Source organism: Coloeus monedula, assembly GCF_965178545.1.
Source record: "Coloeus monedula genome assembly, chromosome: 8".
NCBI lineage: Eukaryota > Metazoa > Chordata > Aves > Passeriformes > Corvidae > Coloeus > Coloeus monedula.
In genome coordinates, this window is record NC_138788.1 from 22446427 (window position 1) to 22460152 (window position 13726).

The 13726-nt window shown below is 36.9% G+C and overlaps 1 protein-coding gene across 6 annotated transcripts in view; it reads right to left on the minus strand.

Annotated features, from left to right (window-relative positions):
• Nucleotides 1-13726, minus strand: part of PLCE1 (phospholipase C epsilon 1) — a 140419-nt gene that overhangs the window by 48942 nt on the left and 77751 nt on the right. For all 6 annotated transcript variants that reach the window (XM_082286031.1, XM_082286032.1, XM_082286029.1 and 3 more), the window contains exon 4: nucleotides 2833-3149. In XM_082286031.1, coding sequence (XP_082142157.1) covers nucleotides 2833-3149 — 317 coding nt within the window. The remainder of the gene's footprint in view (nucleotides 1-2832; nucleotides 3150-13726) is intronic.

The following is a 13726-nucleotide window of genomic DNA, read 5'->3' on the forward strand; positions in this document are numbered from 1 at the left end:
GTTTATAACATGTACATTGTGCTTGTTTCTCTGTGGTTGCTTTGCTGGTGAGAGGTGGAAGAGTGGTTGGGAGTCAGTCATAAAGGTGCAAGAGCCTGCAGGGGTACAGAGACAGAAAAAGAAACAGAATCCCAGGAAGACTGTGACATATGACACTGAGTAAGGAGCACATGTCACTCCAGGTAAAGAAGTACGGCGAACCCATGCCATACAGGAATCAGAGAAAATAAAATGAAGAAGAGAAAGGCACAGTAGGCAACAAGGAGAGATGGAGAAAAAGTATGTCACAGTTGTCAGGGTCCTACAGCACGCTTAGGTACCATTTTCCTAACTTCTTCCCAGCTGCCAGGGCTCAACTAACTCTGCAGAATCTCAACAGTTTCTTCCTACAGTTTTACATCCTTGAAAACTAAACTTCTGATAGAGCTCCATTAGAGCAGAAAAATATATTACTGCTACTGTTAAGTGCACAGTCCAAGAGACTTAGAGCCAATAGTTTTGTAAAGGTAGATGTTACTGTATGTCACTCTTATCCTCCCACACTTGCCACTAATTCAGAATCAGCTTTCAATTACATTTAGTAACAGGAAAGAATATCTGTCTTTAGCTTGGTCTACATTCTTGCTCTGACAAGACTCTATGATCAATTGGATATTATTAGCAGCAAATGAAGTATCTGCTGTGTCTCATTGATAAGTATGTGTTTGTGCCCAAGGTCCCACTATCATGCAACGGTATTTTTAATCAAAACTTAAAGACTACAGGCTTTATTTATAGCTGATGGTACTGAATGCATGTAGCCCAAAATCTTTGGGATTGACTGTCATTTTACACAAGTATTATAAAGTGCTTCTCCTTAATACGTACTGTCAGAAAAAATACTAAAAAGTATATTTCTTTATGAAAAATACTCTAAATAATATAATTGTTATTTAACACAACAATGACATGGAATTGTTTTTACCCATCATGTATCAGAAGCCTGTCATCCTAAAAGTAATTTTGGCTCCCACATTATAAATACACTTCAGTATTTCTATAGGCAATGCCAAAAAAATCAGCAAGTGCTCACTGAGTTTTGCCAACAAAATCATGACTCTTTGTACAAGAATTTTCTTTCCATTTATAAACATAGACATTTTGAGAGTTCAAGCTTGTGATTGGCTATGGCAACTGATATACTTCATCATAAGATACAGCATATAGCAAAACAGTGATTTATTACAAGCAGTGAATATTGTACAATAACTCCATTTAAACACATAGCATCTATGTTCTTAAAAAGTTATTCCAGATTACACTTCGAATAATCTATTGCACTAAACACCAGAGAACCTGTGCGCTGAATATTTAGGAATTAATTCAAATTATATAAAAAACTATCCTGTAGCATTACCAAACAAGTAATGCTAGACTACAAAACTTGCGAAGTCACAAACCTCTAAGACTAAAAGATAATGCTGACTGTTTTAACAAAAGGCAACTTTAACACTAAAATTGTAATTGGTAGGGAACAGACTCAGTCATTTCTGACAAGACTTCTTCAGCACCTACTTTCTTTTCAAGTGACCCTTCAGTTCAGAACACAATCATGGTCAGTCTAATTTGTACAGCTGATAGGAACATGTCCTCAAGAAACTGCCCTGGCATTGTGCCTCACCAGCTTGTAGCCCAGCTTGGCCAGTGCACCTTGTCTCCCCTGGCCTCAGCACAGTGATCCCCGTAAGAGAAGCCCCACAGGAAGCGGGGCCCCAGCTGGGTCAGCACCTACAGTTCTCTCTAGAAACACACCAGCCACAGAGTCTTCTTAAATATTGCTACTACAGCTAATTTAACCTATTATGCCGTTTAAAGACTGAATATTGTAGTTGCAACTTTTATGTATGTTCCCATAATGGAATGAGGTGAGAGAAGCCAACATATTTACCCTATTTTAGCTGCTAAATCTCAGCAACTTGCAAGAATCAGGAACACTTTGAAACATTCTAAATATTCAGTCACCGATTCTTCTTTGCCCAGCAAAAGGAAGTGCACTGGGGTTTAATACACAACTGCTAATGTTGCACCTAATTCACACCCCCACCCCCCCCCCCCCCCAAAAAAAAAAAAAGAAGAAACAACTGTTCCATGTTTCTGCAGATGAAACATGAGGTTTTACTAGGGTGGTTTGATTTTGAGTTGGGGTTTGGGGTGGATTTTTTTACACTTTTCTCAATCCTTAATCAATTTTCTATTAAACTTGTTAGAAGATCACCTTACTAAAAACAAAATAAAATCTTATTAAAAACCTCAAGATTTGGCTTGTAAAAATGTCATGCCAAGTGACACTTCTTTGTATAACAATGCTCAAGACACACACAGTGATTAAATAAACAAATAGTGCAGATTAGCATAGTTATATTACCGAAAATATAGAAAATTCTAGTTTATAATACTTCTGTGCTGACTCCTAAGATCATGCTTAGTCTACAAAAATCCAAAACAAATAAATATAACTCCAGCACCTAACAAAATAATAAACTGACTGAAACTGTACTCTGTACTGTCAGTATAAATACAAAGAATTAGAAGTCTGTAATTTTTTCTTCATGTTTACTTTACAATGTGCAAGAAAAAGTTAGGCCACTGTTTCCCAAACTCACTGAGCAAATCGGTCACATAGCTCCTATTAAATTCAGTGCCAAGTTATTTAGCTAAATCCCTGGTCATCTTGATTTATATTTTAAAAATTTGTCATTCCAGCTAAATTCATTTCTGAGAGATAAAGGAAATAACTAACCCACACATCAGGTAATAACCCTTATGAAAAGCAATTTAAAAGTTTTGTTTTACCTCATTAAACCTTGTCACAAGATCTTCTACAGCATTATGTTCACCATTGGGAGAAGAAAGAATAGTAGCAGATATGGAAGCCTTAAGAGATGGCAGCTTGCTTTGACATTCAGCATTACCCAAATCCCTGGTTAGAAAGCAGAGGTAGTCGATGGGTAAGACTTTCCGGTAGAGCTCCTGCTCCTGCTCGGTCAGAATGCTGGCAACCTCCTCTGGGAACTGGATGAGGTGCTGCAGTTCGACCAGCTCCTTGCTGATACCGGCCACGCTGGAGGGAAGCATGCTGGAGCCAGCCATAGATGTACACGCTTGGCGTTCTAAAACAAAACAAATAAAAAATTTATTAGGCTCTGCCTTTAACTCTTGGACCATGCTGTGCAAAAGCAAGACAACTTGTTATTTTGGTTTCGTTAAACTGTTCATTCATTTACTCAGCAATACACTGTATTCTAACTACTTTCTTTCTATTTAAACAATCTAATACATTCTTTTACATGGGGTTTTTCTGCGCTCTTTATATCTGGTGTTGGCTAGATAGAGGGCAACTAGAGTTGGGAGATTGTTAAACCACCCACCAAAACAGACTTGCTTCCTGAAACATCCAAACACCTGCTTCTGGCACCTGTGGCCTTGTCACAGCCTCAAATAAAAGCGTCATCTGGCAGAGTGTGCCTCTGCTTTGCCTCCATGTAACAGCTATAGTGCAAAGCAGTTTGAGTCCTTGGCTGGGGCACTGAGACCCTACTGCCACAAGAAATAATGTATAATGATAACTTAAAACCCATGTGGGTCAGCATTTTTCTTCATAATCCTCTTGCTGTAAGATAAATTGCATCTGAGCTCACTGCATTGTGAAACCAAATGTCTGAGGCTACAAAACATTTTTCATTCCTCTCAGAAAATGCATATATTTGGGAGTATGCATGTTTTATCCATTAATACAAAACATTCATGGTAGTTTTATAATATCCCAGCAGTGATATCTCTTGAAAAATAAAACTTTTCCTAAGAAGGAAGAAGGCAAGCTTTCTAAGATCGTGTGGGAAGCATGAAACATCATCACAATGATTCCAAAATAGTGAGTGAGTCTTCTTACTAGATAAGTTTAGAATGAGTTCTCTGAACAATTTTTCAAGAATTACTTAAATGTATAAACACTCATAGTCGTATATTATGTACTCTTTCTCATTCTCAGAAAAAGAAGTTTATTTTTTTGCATTGCTTCACAAAATATCTTCAGAGATTTTTTCCACACATAATGGAGGTACACCCTAGATCTACCCTTTACCTAATTTTTTTAATATATATATAAACTCTCATTTTATAGAGGTAGCAAATGTCCTTTCTTTTCTCTAAAAATGAAAAAAACAAGTTCATAATGACTGATTAAAATTCAGTCCCCTATAATAAACATAAAATATGCTACATGAGTTTTTCACTCTAAGTCACTTTGTGCAAACTATTATTAATCAGAGGGAAGTTTAAAAGACAGAAAATTGGCTTTTGTTAATATATTCTACTGAAATTCAAAAGATAAATTGCAGCAGCCCTAAATAAAGTCTTCGGGCTAACAGAACCTATTGAGAAATGTTCAAACACAGAAGAGGCTTCTGAAAGAACAAATTGTTTCTGTCTAGACTAGGAAGCAAAAAAACTAATGGGCTTAATTTGCAACAAGCAGTATCTCGGTTATATAGTGGGGAACATATGTAACTTCGGTGATAATGAAGAAGTGCTGTACAGTATCTGTAGATACCGAGAAATCTCTGTCATTGAAACACCTGCAGGAAAGATTAAGGGGGAAAAGCCAGGTAAGAACACCACTGACATGACTCTGATGGTTTAGGCAAGAGGTGGAGTGCAGTGAGCTTCTGGGCTCCCTTTCAGTTGTTTGCTTCAATTCTACGTGAGACTTCAGTTCTGTTTCCTGCTTCAATCTGCCCAGAACTATTCTGAGAGGTTTCGTAATAAAAAGCACTAAAAGCTCATGTGCACTATCCTTGACTTTGCAACAGAACATAGGCTTATGTCAAAATAAAAACAATGCAAAATACCATGTTCATTTTATATGACAAGGATTATTTACACATGCTTTGCTTATATGGACTGAACTGTCACTGTCCCAACCAGCATTATCTCAGCAAGAGAACGATATCTAAGGCATGACACAAACACCCACCAACACCCATTTGCTACCTAGAAGTCACAACGCCTCTCTGACTCCACATGTATGACAGCTCTTCCCACTCAAGGCAGAGAAAGTGCAGCCTGCACCAGCTTCCCCTGTGTCTCACCACTGAAATTGAGGGTGTACTGGTTGTGTCTATGTTGTACATTTATTTTAGATCACAAATGGACTTCTGAAGTGAAGTCTCAAGCATCCTCACTTACTGTGCTTTAGTTTAGTCTTAGTGCAAAAAAGTGGATCCTTTTCAGAAAAAACTGCACCAGAAGATGCACTACCAGAAGGCAACTAGCACATCCCAATTTGTAAAAAGCTGTAGCTGTCAGAAACATTCAGTCTCTGGAACAGGCACTGAGGTCAGGAAAGGACGGTTGGCCCAGACAGCTCAGATTATGGCCTGGCTGCAGGTGATCACATACCACAGGAGACAGACAGCAAGTACTGTGGACAGTGCAATGCCACAGCAATACTGGTGCTTTGGAGATCCAACATTATTTGGTAACTACAGTTTTAAACACCTTATAGCTACCAATATGGCAGGAAAGGAAGATGTAACTCCATAAGGAGTGCCTATTGACTGATAAAAGAGAGATAACAAATGAGTGAAGATGAGCTGTTCCCCAACGCACTGCTTGCTGTGCATTCTTAATAATTCACCTTCTCCATCACAGTAACAACTACACCATGCACAAAGACCTCAAAATCTGGCAAAGGTTGACACTGAATTTGCAATACGCTAGAGCACTGATCATGCTCCTTTGCGCATTACCTTGCCTAACTATAATCACCCTTCAGGCTCCACTTAGTACAACCTCTCATATCTAAGAACAAGGCTCAACACCACAAGCTGACCACAGCTAAGGCTGGCTCTAAAGCATATCTCCATACTGCCAGAAGACACCAGGAATAAATGTCTCATTAGAACTTGATTTCACTAAACTGACTGCCCATTGATCAAATTCAGCAGAAAGCTAGTGCAGGGAGTTCGAATGCCTTTAACGAAACTTTTAATGAAACTATCATCTTTCATAATGAAATCTTCACAACTCAGCTTCACTCTAACAGAAAAAGTAAGCTGTCAAAAAGAAAATCTTTTCATGGAAGCTAAGCCAAGGTGATTCAAGAGCAGCCACTGGTATTGCTGGATTTGGAAGAAGATCGAAGATGAAAATATATAAAACACTTCCTGATTCAAAACACTGAATTTCAAACTAGCATTTCTCAATTCTTCATTAAACTGGAAGAACTGTATGTAAATTCTCTGTGTAATGTGAGAGTCCATGGAACAGGCTGCTGCAACAAAAATGCAGCTGATATCCAAGGAGAGGAACACAGGCTAAACAGAAATCTGAAGGCGCACAGCTCATGGCTAAAGTATGGCTATAAATACTGAAGAAGTATAGATAACTTATTTAAGTAAGTAGAGTAACTTATTCCTGTTGACATTTTCTACACCTATAAATATTTAATTCTTCCATAATTCACATTTTTGCAGGTCTTGGTTGCTGGCATATTCAGATATTTTATCTTTCCTCATTCCAGTCTTCTGTGTTTTATCACAGAAAATCCAGGATCCTTATTCTCAACTTCACCACCTTCCATGATTTACACTCTGCATGAAAGCCTATTCCTTTTTCTGTCTCTTTGCCTGTATTAAACTAGGTTTTTTTCCTGGACTATCTTTTTGTGTGTGCATGCTTCAGACTTCTACCATTTTTCACTCCAGGAACTGATCTGTTTCTGCTATAAAACTCCTTATCCAGTCTCATACACAAGTCCTCCAGCTTTGCGTTGTCAGTTTATGTTCTTCAGGAAATAGATAGTATCATTCTGCTCTTCAAAGAATGGCCAGGTCCTTCGAGTAACTTGCAGAATGGAACTGCTTTCAGACCAAAATCACAGTAGTTTTTTTACAGTTAAGGCAAGATACAGTCCTCACTAAAATTAGCTGCTGCTGCAGTAAATGTTACTGGTTTTTGTGTTCTACCACACCAAGTTAATGCTAAAAGTACTACAAGAAAATGAGGACCCTGACTATTCATTTGCGAGTTGCTTTAAAGCCGAAATTGACAGCTTTGCTTATCCCTCTGATAAACAGCTGAAGCAGATAATCTTTAACATATCAAGTATTGCATTCATTAATCAAAACAAGATAACCTCTGCTTAGCTCTAACAAAGGACTCGTGGACTGATTTAATCATTGCTGATGCCCATGGGAACAAAAAGGTCTCTTCTTCTGTAACAAAATAATAATCTTTTTAAGAATGGGAAAAAAATATGGAGTGCCTGCTTCAGGATATTTCTCAGCCTAGGCACATCATAAGTAATAAAACACCCTGTCTGAAGAACAACGTGGTTTTGTTATTTATTAAAACTTTCTACAAGGCTTAAAGGAGCTCTTCTGTCAACAGAGTAACTTAGAATTAATTCAGCCTTTATTACTATAAAGCTTTGAATTTCCATACGTCTTGTGTAAGTACAGGCTCTAAAAAGCTTTACTGAAAAAATGAATTTCAAGCAGGTAAATATGTAAAAACTGTGTGTGCATTTTTGTGTGTGTATGCAGAGAAGTTTCAAGACAGTCTTAAGAAACTGGGTTTTGTTCTGGTGTTTTTCTCTATTGAACCATGTTATGTTTGTTTGTTACGTTACCAAGAGTGTTGATTGATTCAGTACTGTATTAATTTGAAAACCTGAGAAGTTCACTTTAAAGAAAAAAGCCAAGAAACTTTTATGAATAAAACAATGTAAAATACTGCTGGAAAGGCTGTGTTAATTATCTATAATTGTAGCATTTTTCTATATTTGTATGTTCTGCTAAACATAGTAGCTATATGGCAAGTGATATGTCCTAACAAAAAAAAAGTAAAATTGTCTGTATATTTATTGTATTTAAGCTAAAATTAAAAGAAGTTGCTTTATAAAATTTTATTTCATCATGCATACAGATATTTTATTAATACACGATATGATGTAAATGTTGGACTGCTGCCATTAATTTCCCGTAGGGCAGAAATTCAGGACTGGGTTTGAACATGGTAAGTGGAATCTATACAAAAACAGAAGGGAAATAAATACAGCCCTGACAGTAATCACACCAATGTCAAAGTGCTAATCCTACTTAAAATTACTGTGGTCAACCATGTAATTTGTACTTTGATAAAATCGCATCTCTTTCCACATGAGCTGTGACCAAGTAAGGACAGTGGTACAGAATTACTTCATCCCAACTCAGTTACAACAACTCTTACATGTGATACTTGTAGGAATGCACTGTGCATATGGGAGCTCATCCAGGGAAAGCTCACTGCATTTTTTAAATGAATGCAATTGCAAAAGAGTAAGCTTGCCTAGAATATGAAAATTTACTTTCAACAAAGTTTGATGAATTGAAAAATTAAATAACTGGATTTCTTTCTTAGTTTTATTTCTAGATTCTTTTCTTTCTACACTTACTTTGATTTAAAAAAAAAAGTATTCTCTCCATTCAAAAAACAGTTTTAAAGCAGTAAAGTGAAAATTATAATCAATAACAACATGCTCACTCTCTAGAAGGCTACTGGCGATTATCTTGTGATTATGACAAACTGTGTTCTAAAGCAAAAGATGGATTTCAATAGCTGTAAGAATAAAAGTAATTATTCAACTTACTATAACATCTTTTAACTTAGATGCATTTTTGATAATAGACTTTGCTTCCATGACACTATACTAATGTAACCGAAAACACAGAAAAATCTTAGAGGATTATTTTTCTCTGCTGGTATTAAAATGTGTGCAATAAATGGATTATAATAGAAGCCTTTTTAACAAGATATGCTACAGATATCCTGCAAACTGTTCATTTGCTTTAAGAGAACATATGGATTATGTGTACAGTGAGAAAATAGAAACAGACCAGAGAAAAAAAAATTTTAAATAGCCACAGATAAACAGCTGTCAATATGTAAAAAGTGGAAGCGTTCTGTTCAAAAAAGAGGAAAAACACAATAAAAGCTCCCCCAAACAGAAGACACCTATGCAATATATGGCCGTTTAATTGAACACCAGCTTCCAATACAGATCAGCATAACTGGGATACCATTGTTTTGCTGTCCCTTGGATGTAACGTATCTCAGTACCATAATAACCAACCCAACAAGCTTTTGTTAATTTCCTGTTTCTCTTCTATCTAATTAAAAATCTCTCTCTCTCCCTTAATGAACATGAATTTGCTGTTATCAATTTTGACTGCAAACAACTCACTCCAGTATTAAAGAGCCTGATATTTAACTTAGTGGGAAGCTTCGCACAGAATAGGATCAAGTTCAAGTTTAATTTCACTGTAGAAACCACTGAAATCAATAGATCTGTTTCTTCTTCAAATTTGCTTATGAGTCAAATAATCAAAGAATGAGAAGATTCACAGGCTCTCTCTCCATATACCTATATCTAGCAATATGGGCTACTTCTTAAAGCTGCCTATCAACATACATTGGAAATTATTATCACCAGGGGAGCTCTGATCTACAGGGTACGTGCACTAAATAAAACTGGAGTTCATTACGACCTGAGCATCAGTAAGCAGAAGACATAGAGATGACTTGAAGAAAAGATGAGCTAGGGTCTGTAGGAAAAATGATTTTTTTTTTATTAAACCAAGTAAGATTACTGATAGACTCTGAGGGCATGGGATCTTTTTCAGGCTTGGAATAGAAACAGCAAACTTCACAGCTAGTTCAAGAATGCCTGCTTCGAGTTTAATACAGTCATAGTAACAGCAAGACATTGAAGAAGGTGATGACCTCCTGGGGAGCAGCAGCAAGTTACCACATAGGGTGAGCTGAAAAAAACAATCACTTCTACAATACAAAGAGAAACAGAAAAAGGTAGACACCACCTGTAGAAAAGAAAACTGCAACACACAGATATTTCTGCTTAGGCTGAGATTTTATTGTTGAACAGATATATGAAACCTCTGGAGAGGATTTTTAAAAAAGGCAACTAGCATGTTGAAGTATAACTGAATGAAATTACATTATATACCACAAAATCCTGACTCATGAACTGACTGCACAGTGGAATTCAACAAAAAGAAAGATATGGAGTGACCATAACAACAGCCACTTACTCCTAAAATCACTTCTTGCTTTAGGAACTGGCAATGAGTTCAGTTTTGAAAACCAGACTCTGAATACACTTTTTTATTTTTACAATTATAACATCAATCACGTGAAAACCTGGAAAAAAAAATTGAAAGTACTGTATAGTTAGAGATACAGCCTGCCTATATAATTTCTGACTTGAAACAAATTTAAGTTGTCTAAAAAGTGACAAAATTATTAGGATAGTTGAGATGCACGTGCATGGGAAAGAATTTTTTTTTCTTTAACCACAAAAGTTGGGTAAACATCTTCACAGGGTAAAACCTATGCACAACAAAACATTCATTCAGATTGTAAAGTTGATTGAAAGACAATCAGCATAAAGTATTTATTAATATATTAACTTTAAATTAACAATTACATAGCAGTCCTTACATTTTTCAGAAGTTCCTACCCATAAGTATGAGCTTGAAAACCTATTTAAACTCTGTTTATGGGTGGATTAGAGGATCCTGGTTGTAAGCTATATATAGTGAAATTAGCTCAGTTGGCTGGAGCATGGTGCTAGTAACATCAAGGTCGTGTGTTCCGTCCCTGTATGGGCCATTCACTCAAAAGTTGGACTCAAAGATCCTTGTGGGTCCCTTCCAACTCAGAATATCCTGTGAAATCTCTGTGAAATATGAGCACTGACATAACACATGAAAGGCATTCAAAGCATCACCATGATTTCACCACACCTGAACTGCCATGCCTGCCTCCCATCATCCCAAGTGTACAGCTACACTGCCCTGTGTAATTACATCCATTACTGCTGCTCAGATTTCTGGAAGTGTATCCAAGGGCTTTTACGACTCCACTGGCCTGAGTCATTCATGGAAATATTTTGCAGCCTACAAGAGAACTTGGCTGCTTGTCTCTGAATTACCATATACTGTCAACACATTTAACCAACCATTTCCTCTCTGTAGGCAGGTTGGCTGGTACTGGCTACAGCTGATAAAACCAATCAAAGACATGTCCATAATAAATAGATCCACTGGATTTTCTTCTGGCTGTAAACTCACAAGAAAAAAGGCGAAACTAGTAGCAGTGTAACAGTAATTTTAACTTTGCAAAATCAGCAGATCTCAGGACAAAATTTATCCAATTTGATGCTGATTTTCCAATTCCTTTCCATTTTCAGGGCAGTTAGCAAAGAGCTGAGACTTCATTCTCATGCAGAAAAGTGTAACTAGCAATGGCTCCAGAATATCTGCATAAGAATCAGTGTCGTTTTGTGTGTTAACCCCAGCCAGTAAACATTTCTTCTGCATCTGAAATAATAGGATTTGAAGACAGTGCTGCAACAAATGACCCTGAGGCTACCAGGGCAGCAAACCGACCCCTCAGCTACGAAGGGCACTCCATGTTACGCAGGGTTTGGCTGAACATAAACATAGGTATTATGGAGAGATGAATCAGCAGTGTGTACTGCCAGAAGTCTGAAGAGATCCACCATCTACATGCTTAGTCAGAAAGCAGCTTTAGTGCTTCCAGACGACATGTATGGCAAGGGGCCACCTGCAACCTGCTAATTTAGGGGACCTTCACCTACTGCTGTAACTCATGAAACTATATCATGATTTCAGAACACCTGCCAGAAGAAGGTTTAATTATAATTTGGTAGATAGACTGTGAATGTCTGGCTGGCTGGTTGAAAATTAGCTCTCAAAAGCTGTTTGATACCAACATGCCATCTGTCTTGCTGTGGCATGCTGCAGCATGCACTGTGCAAGACCAGACACAAGATTTCATTGCTTCAGAGGCAACTATCATCAGGAAGGCTGGGTGAAGGGATTCTGGGCAATAATGACTGATCCTCTAAATCTACACCTTTATATCACAGTGTAACACACATGTGAAAAGGCTGGAAAGTGGTTAATACAACACCACCGCACTTGCTGTTTAACTGTTTTCGGGTTTTTCATTATTTTCCTGCAATGAAATCCCATCTAACGAATCCCATCCTCTGCAAAACTCCTGAATTATTTCATAAATATTCCACTTGCACATACATTTCATAAATCTTTCTCCTAAAGGCTGTCACAGTGGTAGACTAACAGGATTTTGACTTGAGTGACACACCAGCAGGAGGGTTCTCTGTGCAGCATTTGTATTCAAGACCTTTTAAGATCCTGGATATAAACACAGCATAGCATATGGAATGTTAAGTTCAAATGCTAATAAATGTACAAGTAAATTAACAGATAAATTCCAGCCCGTAAGAACGAAATGGTCAAAAGGAAGGATTTATGAGTTTACTTTGGAAGAAAAGAGTATTGTAGAAAAAGAACTGTAAAATTCTCACTGCAAAATGAACTACTTACTGCTTGAGTTAAAGCAGAACTCAAGCTTTAACCCCACCCCCCAAAACTGATGCAAAGCATGTCCAAAACCAAAGCAGGAGCTGCTGTTCACTGACAGAACAGAATTAAATTAAAATGCATACAACTTTGAGTTAAGGCTGCAATGGAGAAATATCCAGCAGTTACATAGAGTGCAAGAATCTCAGGTTGGGTTCCAATATTTGAGTATTTTGATCAAGACAATTAAAATTTATCTTATTCCTATTTTTTTTCCATTTATGTAAAGCAGAAGCTTTTCAGGTTTAAGAATGAAAGAACTCTGTTATAAATCAGTGAGAATGGGAGAAAATGCAAACAAAAATGTAATTTGGGAATATATATACACACACCTATGGAAAAAAAGGATGTTAAATAAATCAGTGAGAATGGGAGAAAATGCAAACAAAAATGTAATTTGGGAATATATATACACACACACCTATGGAAAAAAAGGATGTTAAATACAACATGTATATGAAGTTAGGTACCCATTAAAGCAAGGTCTTATGATACTGATTTTCTGTATTTTCTTTTTTGTTGTTTCAGGAACTTTTTAATTTTCAAAGACCATACAAACTGTAGCAAAATATAGCATTCATAATGTAAATAACTAAAACTGCAACAACAGGCATTTTCAGTGCTTCAGAGCCTCAGCCTTGAGGCATTCCTTTCTAGCCTGAGACTTTGACATCAGCAATCCCTGCATTTAATTAATGACCTGTTGAAGTTTGCACCTTGGCCGCACAACTTTTAAAAATTACCACAAGCACAAATTCAAAGTGCATTTTTGGCTTTAAGATCCTCAGAAACACAATTTGTAAAAAGCATCATCTTCCTTACTTTGGTCTTATCCTGAAGACTAGATTATATGTGACAGTGAACCTTCAAGGATAGGTGGGAAAGATGAATGGTATGTTCCCATCTGGTCCCGTTTACGAAATAACTGCACAGGAATGCCTAAGTTCAAATAACTATTCAAATGAAAACTGTTTCTATTTGGAAAACAATCATTAAGTATAGTCCTTTAAGGTAAAAACAGTAAGAATGTTTCCTATGTCTTCAGTGATCATACCAGGTGAAACAAATACTAAAATTGCCATTGATGTTAGCAGTACAAGACGAAGACTAGATGCCAATCTGAGCACTTAAGTATAATTATGTCAAAGAATAACATGAGAATTAAGTAAGATAAGTGTACAACACTTACAACTCATTATTCTTGCCATTTGAATCTTCAT